The following is a 24,517-nucleotide window of genomic DNA, read 5'->3' as shown; positions in this document are numbered from 1 at the left end:
GTCGAAGAAGGAATGACACGGAGGCAGCGTTCAGTTGACCAGCATGGTTGGGTTCTCTCTCCTGGTTCTATCTAGGATCTCCAGTCAGGTTCTGTTGTCAGGTTCTGTCGCTAGGTTCTCCAGACTGGTTCTGTCCAGGATCTCCAGCGAAGTTCTGGTTAGGAGCTCCAGCCAGGTTCTGTGTCCATGTTCTCTTGCTAGGTTCTCCAGCTAGGTTTTCCAGGTTCTCCAGCCAGGTTCTGTAGCCATGTTCCCTCTCTAGGTTCTCCAGCCAGGTTCTGTTTAGGTTCTCCAGCTAGGTTCAGTCACCAGGTTCTAGTCAGGTTCTCTTGCCATGTTCTATTCAGGTTCTGTAGCCAGGTTCTGTCTCTAGGTTCTTCAGCCAGGTTCTCTCGCTAGGTTGTGTCTCTAGGTTCTGTGGCCAGTTTCTGTCCAGGATCTTTTGCCATGTTCTCTCCAGCGAAGTTCTTCTGTCTCTAGGTTCTGTGTAGGTTCTGTGTCTAGGTTCTGTGTCTAGGTTCTGTGTGTAGTTGTCTTGTTACATCTGTATTTATACCAGTTGATTCCAATCCTATCAATCTCTATTCCAAAGGTTAGGGCGTTTCTTATCTCCATTCTAGGGAGTAAAGATTATGTAGCTTAAGCATGATTGTTCGTAGTTAAAGTGATTAATTACCTGCCTGGCACTTAGTTAAGGGGTTTTGTTCCCTCACTAACTTCAGGGGAAAATCCCTACCTGGGGAAACAACCTTTCTCAGAGAGGTGACCTTGGTTAAAACACATAGTGCCAAGAAGGTGAGCAAACATATTAAGAACAGTATGCCATATATGCCAGGTCCCTTGAAACAGCAAGGATGGACTGGCTCCCGGCACGGAGGGATATTAAACAGGAAGTAAATAACAGGTTTGGTGAGTTAAACATTTCCTTTCTTCGTATTCCAATTTCTCCCTAGGTTTTTAATTTGGGGTCCAGAAACCCAAGGATGGACTTCAAGGGGGCTGTGAACTCTTTGAAATTGTTTGAAAGCTGAGTATGGAAATGCGCTCCCCCTCACCCCCTTTTTTAGGGAGATGGTGCATAGTTTTATGTAGATTCTCAAAGAAATCTGTGGCCTAAAATACTTAAGAGCCTCATTCCTAGGCCAGTGGGCCTGACGTCCCTTTGGCTTCACTGGTAATTCTGAACCCTTTTCCCTAAAGAGCAAAGACTGAATGAGAGAACTTTTGGGATCAGGACCACCCTCCCACACAAGGGTCCGGGCACCATGGCAGCTGTGGGACCCTGGGCAGACCACCTGCCTCTCCAGGCTGCTGTGCGCTCATCTGTAAGACAGGGCTCTCCTGCTAAAGGTTCTCACAGCATCAGTAATCAAAAGCTTTGGTTAGAGCTGAAATTCAATAGCATGGTTGATTTAAAGGGAAGGTCACAAATATGCTGCAACTGAAGCTCAAGTTGTGGCTGCAGACCTGAATTTACCTTTCTAAGCCTCAGTTTCTTTATCTGGAAAGTGGAGACAAGTTTTTCACTTGTAGACTCCTCCCCGCCCCAGATTATTAATAGGTGGCTGAGAAATAGTAACTCATTTATAGCATCAAGTTCAAATCCACAGACTCCTCCTCAATTGGGTGGAGTCAGATCTTGCAGGGGCTGGAGAGGCGTCTTTGGTGAGTGGACTGGCCAATGCAATAGTGGGTGAGGGGTTCTGGGAGGCTAGAGGAGGAGAGCGAGCAAAGGAGGTGGCATCAATGTCAGAGAGGGGAACCTGCGCTGTGATGTCCATTTGAATCCTGGGTCTGCCAGGCACTGCTGTGTGCCCTTGGGCACGTCATTTACCTTCTGAGCCGCAATGTTGTCACCTATACAATGTGGACAAACACCTCCCTCCTGGGCTTGTCCTGAAGACCGCAGGCATTGCAGGCAAAACACCTGGTGTTCCGCAGATGCTGCGTAAACAGCAGCTATCATCACACTGAGGCCGAACCAGCCTCCGCGCAGTGTTCAGTATTTCTGAATGAGAGCCACGAAGTCATAGTTCAGAAGAGGAAGGGGCTTTGGAGAGAGCCCAGGCCAGTCTCCTAAACTGGGCAGAAATTTGTGGCGTAACAAGCCTGGGTTGTTCTCTCCTGGGCCGCAGCCCTCCAGCATCCTATGCACGAGGATCAGGAATTCTGTAAGCGCCTGGACCATGCACAGGCTTTGGGAGGGCAGGTAGCTAGGTGGTGCCTTAGACCTCAGAGGCATGGGCATCTTGCTCCTGGGACTTAGCACTATCTGCTTCCTGCCCCTGCGCACGGCTCCAGGTACCTGGAGTCATCCTTTATCTCATCTGATGTCATGACAGCCTCTGAGAACCTTTACTCCACAGATAAGAACAACTGAGGCTCAGAGTCTTGCTCAAGGTCACACACGAGCAGAGTGTCTGCAATGAGCTGAACCCAGGTCCCGTGACCTCTCACCTGGCAAGTGTCCCTAGTGTCCCACTGTGAACTCACCCTGGTTAAGGCACAGAGCTGGAGGGGCTGGTGCTGGGTGGGGCACACCTGCCTGAGCCCTGTGCACCAGGCACCTCCCCTCTGAGGCCCAGATGGGCCACAGCCCTGCCTACAGACGAGCACAGGACACAGGCAGCAACAAAGCCAAGGGCTGAGAAAAATTCTTACAATCTGACGCAGTGAGGAGAGGCGGCTCTCTGCGAGAGCAATCTAAAAGATTAATCAAACAGCGAGATCTATTAGGGACACGAGGGGAATGAGAAAGGCTGCCAACACTGAGATCTGGCGCCGGCAGACGGACCAGAAAGCATGTTTATAATTTATTAAGGACTTGGGGGTTTCGCTGGAGAGGAGAGTCAGTGAGCAGAAAGGATAGGCGTGGGGGTGGGCCAAGGAGGAAGGGCGGGACCACCGCTCTGTTGAGAGACAGGTGCCAGCCCGGGGCTGCCGTCCCGATTGCCACAGAAGCTCCTGAATAATACACACCCCTCTCAGCCGATTTTCCACCAGCGGCTTCTTTTTTTCTTTAAAGAAAGAGTCTATTAAGACTCTTCATTTTCCTAAGTTCAGCTGGGTCTCAAAATGCTTCCTGAACCACCAACTTCTTGAGTGTTCAATGCCACTTATTGGCAGAGGTTGCTTCCCAGAGGGGGCTCCGAGATGCTCACGCCTGGCCTGGGGTTGGAACTTCTCCCTCTTTTGTCTCTTCCCATCTCTCCACCAGCCAATCGCTGCTCCCTGCCACCCCTACCCCCCACCCCTGCACACGTGCCAATCTGGGCATGTCAGAAACTCACTTAGTGAGGATCACTGTCAGTTACACAGAAATATAAAGCTATGTACATGCCTTTCCTTTTACTGCACAAGCTCATTAAACTGACAGCAGCCTGTAAACAGTGTTATGAGGATCACCCCCCGACTTTCTCAATGGGCAGCAGGGGCCCCTGGTGGCCTGTAGGGTGCCTGCTGGGGCAAGGACCGGGGTTCTCTGGCTCCTGGACAAAGTCTCCCTCCTACAGCACGCTGCCCTTAGGGAAGAGGAGACAGCATAAAGTATAAACATTCGGGATTTTATTCTGGAGCACAAAATTGGAGGGAGTGGCGGGGAGGCAGCCTCAGTAACTGTGAAGCAAGGGAGAGCTTGATTATTATTATTAAAACTAGAGGCCCAATGCACGAGATTCGAGGAAGAGTAGGCCTTCCTTCCCTCCGCTGCCGGCACCGGCTTCCCTCTGCCACCAGGCTATCCTCACAACCCCAGCTTCGTCCAGAAGGTCATCGGAAGGACATCAGTCTAATTAGCATATTACGCTTTTGTTATTACAGATATGCATGCAAAGCAAAGCCATTCTGGCTCCTCCAGATCTGACAAAGGCCCCGAGTCTGAGAAGACAAGCTCTTGGAAGGGGTTCGGGCATCCCAGAGGGGAGACTGAGGGCAGCCACATAAAGGGGAAAGGTCATGCCACATGGGGTAATGAAACCCAGCAGGCCTGTGGTGGGGCACATGGGGTCAAATCTTCCTCCCTGGGAGCCTGGCAGAGACTTGACTTCTCTAAGCCTTAGCTTCCTGGTTCGTGAGGGTGAAAATACCCACCTCAGGGAATGCTTTAAAACTATTCCCAGTGACCCCCACTGCCAGGCACTGTAGTGAGCACCTCTGAAGGCTCCGAACAGCCCGATGAGGGGGGGGTGTTCAATGGGGTCACTCATGAGGACACTGAGGCAAAGGGAAGTGGTCACTCTCTGCAGCTAGTGACCCCTGGCTTGCTGGATGTCCTCTCACCAGGTCACAGCATCTGCGTGCCAGCCCGGGTCCCAGCACCCAGCTGTTACACAGGCCCACTCTGTGCCCTGTGCACCCCGAGCATCCCTGTGCCCACACTCAAATCACCACACCAACAGCAGTTGCTACTACGCTCTGGAATCCAGCGGTTGCAGCAACCTGTCCAGAAGGGAGGGACAGGAGGCCATCCCTGACGGGAAACCTCTGGCTGAGCGGCCACAGGGACATGCTAACAGGGGCCCCTACTTACTGCCCAGATGGAGCCAGAAAAGGTGAGTGGAGATGTGATTTCCACAAGGTCCCTTTCCAGGGGCGGTTAATAAACAGCTGCTCCTAAACAGAAAGCTGTGGTTGGTCCCTCTGACTCCTGGAGCTGCAGTGCACACTATGAACTGAGACCCAGGCAGAGGAGACCAAGGCGTTCTCTTCCCGTGTGTCCCATTTCCTGAGCTCTACGGCCACAAAGGCCAAGGGGAATACAGACACGTGACACAAAGTGGGGTGGTTTCCTGGGAGAACACTGTCTGTCCCCTAAGGAGCAGCAATCTGTGGATTCCCAGATGCAGGCAGCAGGGTACATCCTCCCTCCCTCCTCCCCTCATTTCTCCTGCCACCAAAACTGATGTGTGTGAGGAAGAAAGGATGAGAAGGGAAAGCTCCTGGCCCAGGGACCTTCCCAGAATGCCAGTCCCCCGAGGACAGGAACTGTGAACATGCTGCCAGCGTTTAGAATCGATTTAGTTTTTAGAGCTGAGAACACCTAATGCATTCCCAGCTCATTCTGTAAGGAAGCCTGCTCTTAGCTATTTGGGGGGAGGGGGAGAAGGGGAGAAGACCTCAAGCTATAAAATGCTGCATCTGCGACTGGCCTCTAGGTTCCAGCTCAACTCTTTAGAAGGGTAAAACACAAACCGTCCAAAATGTATGACGACTGTAACACCAGAAATTCCCTTTAATCTCATTTCATGGGCAACACTGATACACTGTAAAGCATGAAATTTTTATTTCATGTCAATTTCCCTGGGATTTCACATGCAGATTAATTTGTTCGTCCTCATAAACATACACTGCCCCAGTTTCCTGCTTTAATAGCCACCCTTCCTTCGTGTTACAGAAATCCTCCAGCCCATAAAAAACACTTAAACTAATAGTGAGATCTGCTATTCCCCGACAGTTGCCAAGTTCTGAATTGCCGAGCATGTTATTAAATTCCAGGATACTGGGAGGGTTTAAGTGGGGGCAGGGCAGGGAAGTGAGCTGCATAGAAGTTGATTGGGCGCCGTGATGGACAGCTGGTGGCCCCCAGTCCCCACCTCCTTGTGTGACCTCCTCCCAATAAGTGTGAGCTGAACCTGGCCACTTGCTTCCAAGGAACAGGATACAGCTAAAGTAATGGGGTGTCACTTTTGTGATTAGATTACAAAAGACTGTGACTTCCGTCTTTTTGGCGTGCATGCTTTGGTGAAGCAAGCTGCCATTCTGGGGAACCCCATATAGCAAGGAACTGGGTGTGGGCTTTGGCCAACAGCCTGTGAGGAACTGAATCCTGCCAACAACCCCGTGAGGGTGCCTGGAAGAGGGTCAGCCATGCCCTGTGATGCCTGCACCTTCATTGTGCCTGTAAGAGACCCTGAAGGAAGGACCTACCTGAGCCATTCCCGAATTCCTGACCCACAGAAACTGTGAGATGGTAAACATCGTCATCAGCGTAAGCCATTAAGTTTTGGGGTAATTTGTTATGCAGCAGTAGACAACGAATACAGGCACTCTTAGTGACTAAACAAAACAAAACAAAAAAAGTCTACCAGGTTTCTCACGTCCCAAAGGTAAATTCTCTTGGGTACCTGGTAGAAGAGCTATGCAACTGCATCATGACTCCACCCCCACTCCCCATGGGCTTCCAGAGTCCCCAAAGGGCCCTTCATTGATTCCTGGTGGCCTCCAAGGTAATGGTAGGGCCTGTTGATCATCCATCTTCATCTCTGGACCTGATGTTGCTCCACATTCCCATCATGTCTTTATGGATTACTGCAGCAACTTCTAGCTGGCTTTATCCCCTTCCGATCTATCTTGGACACTGCAACTAGAATGATCTTTTCAAACTGCAAATCTTTATCACTTTTCAACACTGTCCAAATTTCTGTGGGTTTTTTTTTAAATTTTTTATTGATTTATTTATTTAAAAATAAATTTTGTTGTTCCACTTATTTATGCATTCATTTTGGTTGATTCTTGTATGTGCCCTGACCAGGGATCAAACCTGCAACCTTGGTGCACCGGGATGATGCTATAACCAACTGAGCTACCCAGCCAGGGCTGTCCAAATTTCTCACAAAATAAAGTTGAAACTCCTAATCACAGCTTACCATCCCAGGGACCTGGCACCACTTCTGACTCCTCTCTTCACATCCTCCACATTCTAGCCAGGTTGTGCCTGACCTGCTTTCTCCCTCTGGGCCTAGGAAGGCCCCGCCTCCCTCCCATGTGTCTGAAATGCATTCTCCTCTCTCCTTTCTCCTCTTCTAATCCTGGCTGGGAAGTTATTTCCCCTGGGAAGCAGTGCTTGACCTCCCAAGGCTTTTCCAATGGGCTCCCCCAGGACCCTGTACTCACCTCATCACTGAAAGTTATTGCCAAGTCTTGTCAATGTACTTTTCTCTCTCCTCTGCTGAACGTTAGCTGCAATGGAGGCAAGGACTTATTTGCAGCTGTAACCTCAGTTAGTAACCTAGCAGAGCGACTAAACACAGCAGACATACAATAAATGTCTACGGAATGAGGGGGGAGGAAGCAGCTGAGGCTTCCATGGGGACAAAGCCACCGGGGGAAATGGATCTTGCTAAGTTATGGGTGACACCAGCTCCATTGAGCTGCAGAGCTGTGAGCCGAGTGGGACACCAAGGTCAGAGTAAAAGACCAAATAAGTCACGAAAACTGAAGTTGGAATATGAAGCCACCGTGGCAAGAACAGGGAGCCTGGGCTAAGGCTGTCCGGGCAGACATCTGGGAGTCACACAGTGCCTCTGAAGAGCTCTGACCCATTCTCTATTGCACTGGAAATACTCAGCCGTGTTTGAAAAGCCAGGATGTGCCCTAGCTGGTTTAGCTTAGTAGATAGTGCGTCGATCTGCAGACCGAAGGGTCCCAGGTTCGATTCCGGTCAAGGGCATATACCTAGGTTGCAGGTTCCTCCCCACCCCAGGCCCTGGTCAGGGTGCGTGCAGGATACAAAAAAAAAAAAAAAAAAAAAAAAAGCCAGGCTGTTCCTGTCATATACCGAAGTCCTCAAGATGATAAAGGAGACTTCCTTGAGTAAACAAGAGAGACTGAATCCTATCTGATAGGCTCATCACTCTCTTCTCCCAGACCTGCTCTGTCCAATCCAGAGCCACTAGCCACATGTGGTTACTGGGCACTTGAGATGAGTTGAAATGGAGATGCATTGTAAGTATCAAATACACACAAGATTTCAAAGACTTTGTACAAAAAGAGAATGTAAAATATCTCAGAAACTTTTTTTTTACGTTGCTTATATGTTGAAATGATACTATTTAGGTACACTGGGTTAAATAAAATATATTATGAAAATTAATTTCACTGATTTCTTTTTCTTTTAACAATGTGACTACCAGAAAAAAATTTAGATTAAATGTGAGGTTCCCATCAATTTCTATCGGGCGCTGTTACCCTCGGTCATTCCTGAACTTTAGCTTGTATATAATACAATTTAAAAGTTCAACATTAGTTGTCAGATATTGGTTCCCAGATGTTGGGTTCTTTCATATAAGTAAAATAAAATTTAAAAATTAGCCCAGCCAGTGTGGCTCAGTGGTTGAGCATCAACCTATGAGCCAGGAGGTCATGGTTCAATTCCTGGTCAGGGCACATGCCATGTTTTGGGCTCAATCCCCTGTGGGGGTGTACAGGAGACAGCCAATCAATGATTCTCTCTCATCATTGATGTTTCTCTCTCTTTCCCGCTTCCTTCCTCTCTGAAATCAATAAAAATGTATATTTTTTAAATTATAGAGACCATTGCTTGCAACATTTCACTCTGCAGGAAAGAATCTATAATAATAAAAGTCTAATATGCTAATTAGACTGAACGGACGAAGCCGGGGCTCTGAGGGCTGTGCCCCTTGCATGAATTTCATGCATCTTGCCTCTAATATATTATAGAAACCCCATCATCTACTATCATTATTTCATAACAGAAAGGGTATTTAAATACCAGAAAAGTCTGCAATCTCAGAATAATTTAAAACCCTTTAAATTGTAAAATTTAACTTTAAGAAAATGTCTGTCATATTCTTTCCTTCACCTCCAACTCCCTGGGTCACATCAGTACTAACTTACCAAATGGCATCTAGGGTTTGTTCCACTAATGATGAGCCTGTCTGGCCACCCTCTGCAGACAGCATGGATGCTGAGCCCAGAAGACCCGCCATCTCCACTCCTTGTTCTGGCAGCTCCAACTCTGTCCTTGATGCTAACGAGCCAGTCTGGTTTTCTACTCTCTGGTCCGATATCTTTTCAGGCTCTCCTGTTGCCCATGTAGTCATGTGCCATCTGGGCTCTCTCCTGACTTGCAGAACGCAGACACCTGTGGCTGAGCTGAGACCTCCTAGAAATGACCATTGCTCCAGTCTGCACCAGGGCCCCTTTGTTTTTCCAGACAACTAACTTTGGCCTCTTATGCTGACCAGCCCCTTCGAGGTGAGCGGGACACTGACATTTGGTGAAAATGGTGGAGGCGGCAGTGACTTCTCTCTGGGAAGATGAGCTGTCCTCGGGGGGCTGCAAAGAGGCTTCTCTGGGGACGCCACCAGGACCTGTTAGGTGCGACCAAGCACCACCCAGAAGGCAGCTGCGTGCACGCATGTGCATGTGCATATGTGTGGGTACATGCAGGGCAGAGTGTGTTCAAAAGGCAAATGCTGAGTCTAGCTGGGCCCCAAGCGTGGAGGAGGGCCAATTTCACCTATTTGTGAGATGTTTCCTAAAAAGGATTTCTCAGTGTCTGAGACTAGGGCTCCTTCCAGTCTTATTTTAGCCCTGCTTGAATCACATTCCTCAGTAGCAATAATAGATAACATTTATTGAACCCTCGCTGTGTCTCAGGCATTCTTCAAGGGCTGTGAATCTGCACAGTCATTCTCTGCAGTAGGTGCTGCTACTCCTCTCTGGAGCAGACTGTGAGGTCACGGTCAGTGGGCAGCAGAGCCTTGGTGTAAAGCCAGAGCCTGGCTCCCGGCCCTGTGCTCTCACACGTTCCACGAGAAGGACCCCGGCGGTCATCCGACTCACCAGCTCGCAAACCCTTATTTCATACTGACCTTTCTCTCCGTCTTTGGTCTTGAAGGCCTCAGGCGAGAAGGTTCTGGAAAGATGGAAATCCCGAATCTGGGCTATCCGTCACCTGATAAAGAATGATGGCTCCCCTTGACAGTCTCGGAGCTGGTTCCTGATATTTTCCAGACCTTCCCGCTGAAGAATTAGAGAAGAGTCTCCTCCTTTTGCCTAGTGGGTGAAGAGGTCCTCGGGTTGAAGCAGCTGAGATAAGCCTTGCAGCCTAGTGACTCCGGAGATGTCACCGACCGAGCACACTGAGCTCAGGAATGGCCTGGTCGGGGCAAGTGTCCGCGTCTCCTTCTCCAGGACATCACAACGGTGCGCCCCTCTGGGAGGTCTGGGGTGGGAAGGTAAAGGGCAAAGGCTTCCCACACCTTCCTGCCCCTCTGGTCAGTCAACACATCCCTGAGTCAGATTTACTCCAAATTCGGCCACCATCGCTTCCTTGTAGTCTCTCTTTCTCGGCCTGCTGGACAGTAACAGCCTCCTGCCTGTTCTTCCACTTGCAGGCCCTGCCCTTCATCCCATTCCTCCCCATTTTCCACATTAAGCTTCATACTGCAATTCCTCACACAACTCTGTCTTCAGTAGTTACCTGAAGTTAACCGTGCCCACATCTCAAGGCCTCCACCATCAGGTTAACCCCCAGCCCTGCCCCACAGTTCCCTCCGCCCGCAAACCCAGGCCACCACCTCCACACGCCTACCTCCCGTCCTGCCAGCTTCCTTCCTAAGGCTGCCTCATTCTAACTGCTGTGCACTGTCTGACCCAGGTTCGGCTACTCCCACTGCACTTCTCACGGGCTGCCTGGGGCCACACCCCCGTCCGCATTGCTGTGCTATCTTCCCGGTGGGCAGGAGCCCCTTTTCAACTTTAAGTTCCTCTGGGCAAGTTGCTCAGCTGAGTCAATTTCCTCATCTCTAAAACCAGGATCACAGCAAAGTTATTGGGGGGCTTAACTGAGAGAACATATATAAGGTGCCTAACACACGTCAGGGGGATAGTTTGCTCAATAAAGTTGGCTGATTATGGTCTTAGATTTATGTGCTAACAGAGAATTCTTAGTTGAGCGAATGCAGTTTTAAATTTCCCGTGATTAGATTTCCCCCTCTGTTCTGAGAATTCATTTCCATGCCTGCACTCCCAAACCCTGATGTTTCAGAAGGTAGTTTGCGACCGCCTTGTTCCCTCCACCCTGCCCTGCCTTGTTCTTGGAGTGCAGCCCAACTCAGAGACAGGGGACAGGGTGCTAAACCAGGACCTCTCCAAACTCATATTTACTCAGCAGACACTGGGGAGGAGGCGGGGTGCAGGCACTGTGTGAGGCTCTGGAGGGACACAAAGATCAGCATCCCTGCCCAAGTCGCTCAAGGTCTCCAAGGAGAGGGGAAAGCAAACGGGTGCTTGCAACTTCGGCTATAGGAGCTGTTGAGAGGGGAGCATGGGAGTGAGGTGTAGGAACAGTACTTAGCCTGAGCAGACAAGAGGTCTTCCTGGAGAAGGGACCCCGCCAGCTGGATTCCCAAAAGGCGCAAGGGCCTGCACTTGAGAGAGCAGCAAAGATCTGGAGGCGTGAACCCTCGGGGACAGGCAGGCAGGCAGCTGCAAACTCCGGGCCTGGCTGGGGTGGACATGCCTTCAGAGGAGGGGTGAGCTGATGGCACTGAAGGTTTTGGATGAGGAGTGGTGTGTGTGCCCTTGGAAAGCTCTGGAGGACGAGGTGTGGAGGATGGGCTGGTGAGGGGCCAGAGGCAAGTAGGAGGGAAGCTGGGTCCTGCTGCAGTCACCCAGGTGAGAGGGGACAGCAAATGAGCATGGCGGCCAGGTCAGGGGTCAAGAGCTATCTAGGAAGTAGACTCAACAAAATGAGGTAAGAGACGAATAGGACTCCAAGGATTGGGGCTGGGGTCAAAGGGTGAACGGCGGGGCTTGCTCTGAGATGAGGCAGGGGAGAGCAATGTGGGTGCTTGGTGTCTCGAGAGGTGGTCCAGGCAGACTCAGAGAGGCTCCAGGAAAAAATAAGTCACGTATCTGTCTGATGAATCAAGGAGAGACAGGGAGGAGTGGGGAGGCAGGAGGATGGCTCTGGCTAGCTTCAAGGTCATTGTGAGGGTCAGGCGAGGGCAGAGGGTGAGAGCTGTCTGAATACAATAACCTCCAATCAAATATACGAGTTTCCTCTTGTTACATCAGAAACACCAAGGATAACCACCAGGGGCGTTTGCTAGCCCAGCTGGAACCCGTGTCTCCTCCCGTGCCTCAACGAGCCCTTCTCTGGCCACATCACACAGCCTTCAGTTAGCTTTGCAGCCGCCCTCAGGCCCCCGCCGATCACATGGCTCCATCCCACTGTCTCACGGCAGCCAGCCTCCCTGCCACAGCTTCTCCCACCCACAGCTGTCATCTCCTCTCTGCTCTTTTCATCTCCCATCAGACACATTCTGCGCTTCCTGGCCCCGCCCTTCCGTCACTCCCTCTGCTGGCCTTGGCTTCTTTCCCCAGCATCTCAAAAGTATGAACTACACCAGGCCTGCATCGCAGTTGCCTCATCGCTTACTTTGCCTCCCAGTTTTCAAAGTAAGTGTGACATTCAGGCACAAGTTAAGCGTTGGTGCAGGGGGCTGAGGCTGAGGCAGGAAGCTCTGTGCCCGCCTAGTTCCCCCCACCCTGCCCTGCCTTGTTCTTGGAGTGCAGCCCAACTCAGAGACAGGGTGCTAAACCAGGACCTCTCCAAACTCATGCACATCCCCCCTTCCCCTCCGGAGCTGTCACCCTTCCGCCCTGCCTCTCAGCCTGCTTTACCCATGGCTGCGGAGCGGTGAAGACATGGCAGGGCCTGTGTGCTAATGCTGATCCCAATACAACACCCATTGACTGCTCGTCACCACGGCTAACACGGTCACCCCGTGTCACCCGAGGACAAAGACAGTGTCACCTTTGACACGGACTGCGGATGGGCCCCCTCACAGCAACCCTGGCACCATTATTATTCCCCTGAGGAAATCCAGACTCAGGGAGTTTGAGTTACGTACACAAAGACCAGATAGTAACTGGAAGAGGTGCGCTACCTCCCAGCTCACACAGCTAGGTCTCCTGCTAACTAGTTACCTTGCCTGGGCCTCAGTTTCCTTCCTTGTGAAACAGCGATGACCCCTCACCCCAAGGGCTACTGAGGACACTGTGAGCCGGAGATGTGAGAGCGTTTTGTAAAATCTCACATAATTATAAGGTGCGATTGTTCTTATTCTAAGGACTCCCGCTCAATTTCCCTCTGGCCTTGGAGACCATGTGGTGTATCGCACGCACCAAGCCAGGGGCTCTCTAGAGCCCTGGGGGAAACGGTAGCCGAACATGGCAGTGCTCTGGGTTTTAAAGGAGAAAGTCCGCCTGTGCCAACTCCTTATTCCAAGTGAAAACTGTGGGCAGGTCACCAGTTTGCGGCAGGCTGCCCTCCACGTGATGTGCCAAGTCCAGGAGCAAACAGCTCTGCTGTTCTGTGCTTAATAGATCCTGGGGCCTTCAGATAAGCAGAGACCGTGTCACACCAGCTTACATTTGTATCTTAAGCCGCCAGGGGGTCTGCTGACCTCTGCCGAGTGGCAGGCACAAGGGTGCCGGGGAGGCTGCAGGAGGAGTAGGCACGGCGGCAGCGATGAAGGGCAGCTCTAATGGTTTGGCAGGTCCTCGTGTCCTGTGGGGGCAGGGAGGTGTGTGAAGGGAAATATTAAGCCAGGGCGTTGGGGAGGGGAGCTGCGCTGAGCTGGGGGAGTCACGCATCTGGAAATAGCCTCCAATCGGATTCAGCTCCTAAGTCAGTTCGCACACGTCCTCCTGGGCAGAAGTATTTTCAACCAGCGGAGAGCTGGAAGTGACCTTAATAACCATCTCGGAGCTACTTCTCTCTTCTTACAGGAGGAAAGGGGCAGCAGATTGCTGAAGGGTCTGGCGATATCCTAGACAGAACGCAAGTCTTCCCAGGTTCAGCCTAGTCCCCCCCCCCCCCCCCCCCTTTTATCACACTGCTGAGACACAGGACAAAACAATCAGAAGCGAAAACAGACTAAAAGGCTCCCGGCTTGGTTAATAAGAGCCCCTCTCTGGAAAACCCCAAATGAGCATTCACAGTAGATTAGAGATATACATTGTAATATGCTCACCCAAAGGACTACTATGCAGCAACAAGGCCTTCTCCTCCCCCGAGCACTCCAGCCACCCTGGAGTTCCATAGCGCTAAAGACAACATCCCAGAATGCAGAGTGCAAACCCAGCCTCTCCTCCGCCGCCTTCCCCTGGCATTACCGGCCCTGAGCACCCGGGAGAGGGCTGAGTTCCAAGGCTAACTTAAGGGAACAGTCTCCGCCGGGGTGACCCACCCACCCGGCTGGGCATTTGCTCACTTGGGAAATATAAGCTCCATGAAAACACGCGTGTGGAGTGCTTGTCTCCTGATAAATCCCTAATAGCCTTATACTCCCCAATTTTCAGGATGCATTTTTCATGGGAATTATTTAATTCCAAATCAGCTTTCCATCCTGGGCAATGAATTTACTTCTCTATCTCTTTCCACACCTTTCCGTTGCCTCTTTCCTCAGGCCATGTGTCATAAAGGAGGCAAACCCAGGGAGGAGGAAGGGACATCTGCCCCCAGAACTAAAGCCATTTAGCAGCTTTCAAAGGCACAGGTTCTCCTTGGGTTACCCGCCCGTTAGAACTTGGCCTTGGTGACAGAACACCAGAAACGATAATTGACAAAAGCTAATTGATATATGTTGTATCTGTGCCTCCAAGCAAAGCTAAAAGCTACAATAGATGTGTCAAACTACCTCACTGGGAAACTCAGAATCTTCATGCATCATCTCTTCTCCTTGTCCCACAAGCACAAGCCACACACACACACATACACACACACACACACACACACACACACACACACTCACTCAGTGAACTTGGACATAACAGGAGTTTTATGCTTATGATAGAATAATATACAGGTGTCCCCAAAACATGAATACACATTTTAATAGCTGATAGCTCAACTGACGTTTCCTTCTTTTTAGTCAAAGCTTTGGAACAAAGGAAATGCATCCTCGAATGCTACTGGAAATTTGAAAACACAGTTGAAGTTGTACGCTGCCTTTATAATTATTCAAAGTGTCCCAAAAAATGTACACACACTTTAACAGCTGATAACTAACTTAATTTTAACTCCTTTTTAGGTTTAACTAATTTGAAATGATGGGTGAAGCCAGACTAAGCTCTGGGGGGAAAAATTTATCCTAACGTGTTACTAGACCAAGCATGTCAAACTCACGGCCTGTGAACCGCATGCCTCCTTTATTTGGCCTGTGTTAGCCTGTGAGTTTGACATGCTTGCACTAGACTGTTTTTATGGGGATACGTAAAATGTGAAGTTTATGGTACAAAACCAGCCAGAGTTGATGAACTGAAGGTACACAAATATCAAACAAAATGATTCTTGATGTTTGCGATTCCATTGCTTCAAGTTATCAGCAGTGCCTGGACCAGAATGGTCATCAGTTTGAAAAGAGGCTTTGACCAAAAAAAATTATTCATTTCTGTAGATTCTTTTAAATTTTGGAAATGAACTGTATGACTTTATAATCAAATGAATACTGACTTTATAATCATTCAAAGTATGTATAAATTTTTTTTGGTGGGGGAGACACTAAAATACCTAGAATCTGAAAACTTGATTTTGAGTTTTAGCCAAGCACTGACTAGCTGTGTTGGCCTTGGTCAAGTCCCTTAACCTCTTTGATCCTGAATCTCCTTATCTAGGTATGTGGTTAATCTGCTAGTAGTCTTGCTCTTTTGCCCAAGTCTCCACTGCCAGTGCTAGTGCTCAATCCTGAAACCCAACACTTAGTTTGGGGGTGGCGGACAGGCCCCTTTTCTAGGTCCCCACCAGCTCCTTTTCCTTCCGGACCAATTCTTGCTTCTCATCCCTTCCACCTCACCTTACAACAACCTCCCCAGTGTAAGACCCAATACCTCCTCCTTGAGGATGCAGCCAAGATCCCACATTAATCTCCACCTCTAGGGTGAGCACTCAGTTCAAGCCAAGCTGGTACTGTGTTGTTGCCCACCATCTCTTGGGGTTGGGGGTACATCACTGCTGCCTGGCACACTTCTGCTCAGTCCTACCTTTGTCCCCATGCCCTGGCAGGAGCTCCCAGAATGTGGTGCTGGCAGGAGTGTGTTGCTCAGGGCATCTCTTGGAGTTGTCATTGAAAGGAGTTAAAGCGGAATTAGGTAGATAGGGTAAGGGGTAGAAGAAGTATGAATTGTAGAACCAGCTAAAACAAAAAAATGTGTTTTGCAAGAAACAGGATGGCAGAAAAACAGGTTGGATAGCAGAATAACGGGGTGTTCTAAAACTAGGATGTTTTTCTTGCAAGTGCGAAACAAAATGTTGCAAAGAGGCCAGGAAACAATCAGAGAATGACACAGATAGACAAAGAGCGGGCCTTTAGCAGCTATAAGGGGAAGAGCAGAATGCGTTGGGGCAGCTCATTTAAATCCCCCTCCTGAGCAGGTAGCCTGTGTTTGTTTGCAATAAACTCCTGCCTTCTTTGAATGCATCTGGTCTGCGGCTTCATTCTTCGATTCCATGAGACATAGCCCCAGGAAGAATTCTTGCTCACCAGTTCCGGTATCATGATGATGATGAGGCAATGACAGTAAGAACGTCAAAGCATTCCGATGTTTACGGAATTAACTCTAAGCTCCTTACCCTGAATTCAAGACTTTGCCATAACATGACCCCAAGTTTCCCCTACATCATCCCACAATCCAAGGCATTTCTCTCACTAGTCCCCGAGCTCCTGGGGAGTGAGGAGAGGAGCAATTCCTAGCATAGAGCTGGCCATGTGGTTAGTGCTCAATAAATGTGTTGAGCGAATGAATGAGCACATCAATAGGAAAATGAATGAATGAATGAATGAGGTTTGTACAGATGAATTTTCAGCAGGTTTTCTTGACTGGTCCCCTTTCAAAGGCTGAGCTGCCTCTTGGGGAAACTTGTCTGAAACTCAGAGCAGGTAGTGGCGGGAGGGGCGGTAAGTAGAGACCCAGGGGACTGGGAGTGAAAGAATCCTGGCCCAGAGGTACCTCCTATCTCAGCCTCTGTGGTCTTCCTTTCCTTCTTTCTTTTTAAATATATTATTAATTTCAGAAAGGAAGGGAGAGGGAGAGAGAGAAACATCAATGATGAAAGAGTATCGATTGGCTGCCCCCTGCCCACCCCCTACTGGGAATTGAGCCCACAACCCAGGTATGTGCCCTTGACCAGAATGGAACCAGGACCCTTCAGTCCGCAGGCCGACGCTCTATCCACTGAGCCAAAGCAGCTAGGGCCTCTGTGGTCTTTCTTGCCCCCACCCTGGTGAAGACCCAATCCAAGGCCCTGATGGCGCTCAAACAGCTGCCCGGGGCGGCAGACAGGGTTCTCCAGGATGTTCAGAAACTCTTCCCGCTGCCCCCTCCCAAAGCTCCCCGAAAGGCTGAGGTGCTCTGGGGTGAAGTGCACTCAGAGCCGCTGCCAACAGGCTCACAAACTCCATTATTGAGAAACGGTGCACAGGAGGGGCCAGGATGCAGCAGACGGGAGCTCGTTTGCAAAAGCTAAGTGTCTACGATGGGTTTCCCCCCTCCCTCCCCTCGCCGCCACCTTGATGTGGCATCACCAACTCTGTGCTGAGCTGGTGGAGCAGCCTTGACTCTGAGGGAATATGAACATTTTTTATCCTTAGCTGTTCCAGCCGTAAAGATTTTTATCCTATTATGGCTAAGTGATGAGTACAAGGAAAGAAATGATGATGATCTTTGGCAGCCATTCCAACCGAGTAAATACAAGGAGGGAGGAATGCGAGCCCAGGCTGGGCCACCGCTCCTTCATTGCCCAGGATGAAAAGGAGCAAAGGAAAAATGTCCTCCCAGTGAGATGTACTGAAGTGTGGAATTTTCCCTCTAGGCAAGCAATAGGCATCCCGCTGTCTGAACCGTTTAGCACGGCACTGGGCTGGGCGAAGGCCGGGAGAATGTACTGAGGGGAACAAGCAGAGCAGCTGGGCCAGGAGGAGGTGACTTTGTGGGGCTTTCCAGCTCCAACTCCTTCCAGCCACGGTCCTGGGCTCAGTCCACCCTGCTACCTGCTCCCCTGCAATCAAAGCAACCCCGTAATAAGTATTGCTGGGCGACAGCAAAAATATACATTTGCTTCATCAAAATATTTCCTCCCTCCTAGAGAGGTGTGCCCCATTGCAGGGCCTCTTGGCTGCCAGATGTCTTATGTGTTACTTGGATGATGGCAGATCCAGCTGTTGTCACCAGGATGGCAGGGGCGGGGGGAGGGCAAGACATCGAAGAGTGTTTGTTGGGTCAGTTAATGATTTATAGACAGCAGGACTCCCCTAGACATCTTCTCAGACCCACCCCAGCTAGATGCTGCCTCTCCCTTACATTGTAAGTTATTTAGGGCATACCACCCCCTCTCCTGGACATAGGTGGCCACAACTTATTCCTCCTTGTGGCCCCACAGGACCCAGGCAGTGTCCTGGAAGTTAAAGCTTTCATCGGTGTTAACAGAATTGTGGGCCTTAGGCAGGGAATTTAGGGTTAGGATGTCCTGAGGCAGGCTGGGAGAGCAGTGTGTGTGTATATGTGTAAATATCTGGGTGGGAAAGACCAACCATGGGAAGGTGAACTGATCTACAATTGTGTGGTGACTTACTGAATGATGAGGCTTCGAATCCAACTACAGATGAGAAGACACAGCCAGGAGAGGAGCAGGTGAGTGTGGAAGGCCATTGCTGGTTACCTCATCCCCACTCCTCTCACAGGGCCTGAATTGGGAAGAGGGGGATACCCAGACACACCAAACTTGTGTCCGAAGGCCGATGACACCAGGTCGCAATTTTAGGTGCAAATGTCAAACATTATAGAAGGGGTGCGGTGGGTGAGGGGAGGTCGTTAACCCCAAAGGGGGAATGAACAGGGGATCCAATGGAAACTATGCATGCTTTCCAAACCACCCTGTATGCGGGCTCACTCACTGCCCACCCCGTGTTCCCCTTAAGCCCTGGGATAGTGGAGTCTGATGGCTGCCCCAGTCTTATCTTCTCCTACCCCTCTCCCCAATTATACCAAACTGACTCCCTCCAAAATACCGTGGGCTCCAGGGGCAAAGGCCCAAGGAAAATGTGGCAACTGTGCCCTTCTCCATACAAGGAACCTAAGCCCTCGGCCTCTCTGGGGCTTCTCCTAACACATGACATCACACCATGGCTTGCTTGCAGGGGTTCCACTCTGCAATGCACTAGGCTTTTCGATCAGCACGGCCGCCTGCTGGGTGAAAAGCTGCCCCGCATATGCCTCCTTCTCCCCGTCCTCCCTCCACCTGCTGCCTCTTGGATCCCCAGGCGGTTCACCCAGCGCCTGCCCTCTCGGCAGCCCTGTTCTAATGCTCAGCTAATAGTTCTGTTCCAAGCGCTGTCCAAAAGCGTCCTATAAATCAGAATCCAATTACTGGGGTGAGAAAATTGGAAGTAAGCTTAATAAGCTCAGACCCCTCCCACAGGCTGTGTCTTCCCTCTTCTCTTTTCAGTAATGAGAACGTTTTCAGGGAAAGAGCCTTTTCCCTTTAACTGATTCTGTTCTCCAGATCCCTCATCTGAATACCCCGAGGATGGATGGATAAGAGGAAGAGGCGTCTTTTCGCTAGCTCCTCTCTCCTCTTTGCTCAGACGGCAGATGGGAGGGGGAAGTAAATTATCTTTCCACTCTTAGTACTCTCCCTTTCATCATTGGTTCAACAACATTTGTTGAATTCTTATCACATACCAGGCACTGAGGATGTTATCAAATATCACTCCCCCTAGAGGGCAATTGGTGTCATAACTAGTAGGACCTTATAGGCAAGGCATGATGGGAATGGAAAAGAGGGCCAGTGGGAGGAAAGCCTGTGCCAATGGGGTTGGGTCCCACAAAGGAGCCAGGAGTCCAGTGTGGACCAACGGCCATCTGTCCAGGAGTGGCCCCACAGGAGGAGCTTCTTGGTGAAGGTGATGTCAGCTGCCTGGAGGATGGCTACGTAGAGAGTCTGTGGTTGAAGGGACTGGGAGAAGGGGGAGAAGAAGGAAGGAACCAGAGAAGCCAAAGGTCAGCACATGGCCTGAGACAGAAGGCCCGTCACCTGGATGGAGGAAGAGGGTTGCAGCATGTGGGGAGGTTGGTGGCCTTATTCCAGGGCCTTTACTTTCTACTCAAACCCTGAGTCTTCCAGCTGGACCAGTCCACCCATAGACTTCATCTGACCCACAAAAACAAGAATAAGCTGATGCCCTGTGGTTTTCAAACGTGAGCGGGCATCAGAATAATAACCTGTCGTGCTTGTCAAGATATAGGTTGCTAGTCTGCACCCCCAGGGTTTCTGATTCTGTAGTTCTGGGAACTAGTTGCATTTCTAACTAGTTCCCAAGTGATGCCAGTTGCTGTTGGGCTGCTAGTTTGTGGAACCAACTTTGAGAATTGTTGTTCTGAGTCCTTGCTATTCAAAGTGTGCTCCAAGGACCGGTGGCATCAGCGTTGCCAGGGAGCTTGTTAGAAATGCAGACCCCAGGCCCTACCCCAGATCTGCCGAATCAGAGATAAACAACATCCTCACATGATCTGTTAGCTTGCCTATTTAAGTGTGAGAAATACCTACCTGGAGCAGCGGTTCTTAACCCTGACTCGTTAGAATCACCTGGGGAGCTTAGACAAGACGTTAGCTGGTCCGAGTCTGGGTATCAGCGTTTTTAAAAAGCTGCCCTGTGGTTCTTCTAAGGAGGCCGGGATTGAAAACTGCTGAGGCTCATGCTCATGTCCACACTCCACGCCCATATGTATGGGGGTTTGACTCCACTGCTCCCATTTCTCTAGCATTGAACTCAACCTTGAAACTCTCTTCGGTCCCTCCCTGCCCACCACCACTCCGGACAACTTAGTGATCTTCCTAGTGCTCCTCCCTGTTACCTGGGGTTTGGGTGCATCTCTTGCCCCAAACTGAGCATCTTCAGTTTTCTCAGGAGAGCCCTCCCCTTCCATTCCAGGCCCTGCAGTGTCAGCTTGCTCATACCCTGTGATACTAACTACAATGGAAATGTTTTGACTATTTACTATGGAGTAAGTAAGTACTTTACATGTATTTTATTTGATCCTTACAAAAATCGCATTAGGTGGGTATCATTAATTGTTCTTTTTATCCCTATTTTTCAAAAGAGGAAGTTGCAATCCAGAGATGCCAGGCATTGGTGCCTTCCCTGAGTTAAGTCCACGGCACAGCCATGGCTGGAAACAGGGTGATCTGATCCCAGAGTCTGCGTCCTTCACCCCTGGGCTGTACTGCCTTCTGCTTGGTTCTGCCTTCAGGCATCAAAGCAGGGTGAAGTCAGTACAGAGCGGGGAGGCTGGACCCATGGAAGGATTCTGGACTTAGCTGGTGACTTCAACCTCAGGGACACAGGTTCCCTGGGAGGCAAGGGTCAGAAGTGGGAGACCCTATAGATAGGTCACCCCACAATGGGGCCCATTTGAGGGAAGAACACCAGGCTTTGCTGGCAGTCTCTGGAACTTCCAACCCCACACAAGTGATGTGGGCACAATCAGCCCTTTACCACTCAGCCTGGAGATGGCTAATCCAATTGGTGGCCTCTCACAGTGCTAGCCTGGGGCCTTGCACACAGTAGGTGCTCAATACCCTTGCCATGGCTGCCTAGTCCCAGGTGCTTGCCCTTATTCCCAATCCCCTGTCCTCTCCCCTTCCTGCTCTTTCCGATTAGGATCCATAAATCTGAAATGCTCTGAGTAACACAAGCCCAGCTCCCACAGGGCAAGGTGAGTGTCCCGAGGATGACGTATGGCTCGTACACTTTCCCTTTTTGTCTTCCCAAAGGGCATCTGGATTTCATCTAAAACCTCTCTCCTCCTCTTGCTGTGATCCCAGCAGATCACACTACTGAACAGACAGAACTCACTGGGTTTAGTTGCAGAGCCCAGGATTGGACCAGGGGAACTTAGATCTGTGGGGACAGACTAGGTTCTTCAAACCCCATGGACACTTGGCCTTTGTAAAATTCTCTCATTTCTGCTTCTCAGGTCTTAGAATAGGTGAATGCAGAAATTCATCCTGCTCGGGGTCTCCTTCGTGCCTGCCTACTCAGGGAATCCCCAAAGCCTGCCTGCCACAGGGGAGAGCATTCAGGGGCACGTTCCCCACGGCTCTCACCCAGAGGCCCCAGCTCCTTTTCTGGCCAGGAGATGTCTCTTTGCCCCTCTGGGCTTGGCACCTGGACTCTGCACAGGAGAGACACCACCAGACTGAGACCCAGTGGGGCTTCTCAGCATTCTGTCTCCTTCCTCTCCCCCGTTCTTCTATCTGTAATCTCTGCTCAGGGAAATCAATAGCCTGATATTCAAATAAAATTCTATCGGACACCAAGGGTAAGGATCAGTGCTGGGGATTTTAGAAGACTCTGACTTTACGAAGCTTTCAGGCCAGCAGCAGGGGATGTTCTAGGTAGAGTCCATCCCCTGGGTCTCTGTTTGCAAGGGACTTCCAGTCCCTGCTGATGGGGAAAGGGGCCTCCCACCCTCTCACAACAATGAGCAGCACAGACCGTGTGAATTACCACATCATATGTATACCCTCCAGCAACCAACTGGCAACAAATGCTTGGCACCGGGCACTGCACAAAGCGAGCCTGCTGTTGATGTGTCATGACTACAGGGACAGGGAGAGAGTGACAGAGAAGGAGGAATACCTCGGGTGGCGAGTGTCCGGGATGGCCCGGTTGCTGGAGATCCGCTCGCTCTCCCGCTGGTTGAAAGCATGCAGCTTATAGGGATCGTCACCCACGCGCCACTTTTTGGCATTCAGATAGCGCCGCTCGTCGAACTGGTCCCACAGGTCATCCCAGTCAGCATCCAAAATCTGTGTGACATGAACGGGAAGTCTGTGAGAATGGCTCCCGGCCCTCTACCAGCCCCTCCGTCTGTCAGTGCCCAACCGCGGAGACCAGGCTTGTTCGGGGAAGGGTTAGCTCAGAGATGAGGCCAGAGGTAGGACGTCGATAAAACGATCAGCAGCGAAAGTAAACAGAACGACCCTAAGGGCAGCGACCGTTTACTGAGCACTATACACCGGGTGCTGCACTGGGACTGTTACTCTCGTGGTCTCGTGTGTTTCTCATAGAGGTTCTGTGAGATGGATATTGCTCACATTCCCGTTATGCAGGCAAGGAGACAGCCTCACCTGGCTAAGTATCTTGCTCAATCTCCCACAATTAGGAAATGAACTTTAGTATCCGGACTCCAGAGACCATCTCTCCAGGGTAATTTGAGAACACATGACTGAAACTCCTGGCCCAGGAGATGACACATAGTAGGTCCACAATGACTGTCGTTTCCATAGGAAGGCGGTGACGACAAGTAGGCAATCCATGTAAAACGGTGGGCTACTGCCCTGGTCGGTGTAGTTCAGTGGTTAGAATGTCAGCCCATACACAAAAGGGAATCAAGCAGTCGATTCCAGGTCAAGGGCACGTACCTAGGTTACAGGTTAGATTCCCTGGTCCCATTTGGGGCTCATGTAGGAGGCAATCAATCGACATGTCTCACATCGATATTTCTCTCTCTCTCTCTCTCTCTCTCTCTCTCTCTCTCTTTCTCTCCCCTTCCTCCCTCCCTCCCTCCCTCCTTTCCACTCTCTCTAAAAAGCAATGGAAAAAATATATCCTTGGGTGAGGATTAAAAATAATAATTAAATAATTAATTAATAATAGAATGGTGTGCTACCCACTGGACAGACACCCTATGTGTCCCTTTCTTCCCCCAACCCAGGAATTTGTGATTATTATTTTTTTGGTTAATCCTCCTGGAAGATATTTCTTCTATTGATTTTTAGAGAGTGTGGAAGGGAGTGAGGGATAGAGGAGGAGAAGCAGAAGGTGGAGAAGGAGGAGGAGGAGGAAGAAAGAGAGAAACATCAGTACAAGAGGATTTTAAAAGGAGAGAGACACATCAATTAATTGCCTCCCATGTGCACTCTGACTGGGGCCGGGGATTGAACCTGCAAACCAGGTATGTGCCTTGACTGGGAATTAAACCCATGACCCTTCAGTGCACGGGCCGATGTTCTAACCACTGAGAAACACTGGCCAGGGCTGTGATTATTTTTAAGAAGCATCAATGGGGGAGCAAGTCATAACCCTCACCATAGGGGGAGACAGCACTTTAGAAGGCAGAAGGTGGTTCCTTAGTCATGACCTCATTTCATCCTCCCCCAAACCTCTGCACTGAGTCGGGAACCAAGGTTTCCACAAAGGTGACTGGCTTGTCTGAGGTTGCCCAAATGGAGACTGGCAGAGCCCACAGCGAGCTCATTCTTCCCTGCCCTCCAGTGCATTTGCATAGCGGAGGAAGAGGGATCTGCCCCACCCACACCAGCTCCGCAGCCAACAGAGCCTTTCTGCAAAGCCAGCAGGAGGTGTGGGCTTCAGGGCCTCGGAAGCTGCATGTCAACCACTAGCTCTGTCACCCCGAGGTGACAGCCCATCGGTATCCAACCAAGCTCAGATCTTTCAGGCGCATCAAAGTCAAAAGAACGCTGAGTCTCTGGGGAGAACCCATTGACCAGGGTCTGAACTGGAATCTAGGGGGGCGGGGAGGAGCGCTGGGGCCCTGGGTCTGGCATCGTACCTAGGATGAGATGCTCATTTAGGTGCTACAGAGCCTAGCTGCTGTGCAAGTATCCAAAGCTGCCCAGGTACCGCCCATCCCACACCGATCAGGATGCCCTTCTTCACTGGGGGAACCTGACAGGAGGCCC

General features: G+C 50.4%; 1 protein-coding gene across 1 annotated transcript in view; it reads right to left on the bottom strand.

Annotated features, from left to right (window-relative positions):
• The window catches only part of GALNT14 (polypeptide N-acetylgalactosaminyltransferase 14), a 184,372-nt gene that overhangs the window by 44,101 nt on the left and 115,754 nt on the right, over positions 1-24,517 (bottom strand). Inside the window, exon 2 of the mRNA XM_036335562.1 lies at positions 22,452-22,621. Coding sequence (XP_036191455.1) covers positions 22,452-22,621 — 170 coding nt within the window. The remainder of the gene's footprint in view (positions 1-22,451; positions 22,622-24,517) is intronic.

The sequence above is a fragment of the Myotis myotis genome, unplaced genomic scaffold (genome assembly GCF_014108235.1).
Source record: "Myotis myotis isolate mMyoMyo1 unplaced genomic scaffold, mMyoMyo1.p scaffold_m19_p_14, whole genome shotgun sequence".
NCBI classification, from domain to species: Eukaryota; Metazoa; Chordata; class Mammalia; order Chiroptera; family Vespertilionidae; genus Myotis; species Myotis myotis.
The sequence above is the reverse complement of the archived record's forward strand: the minus strand, read 5'-3'. Positions and strand labels throughout refer to the sequence as shown.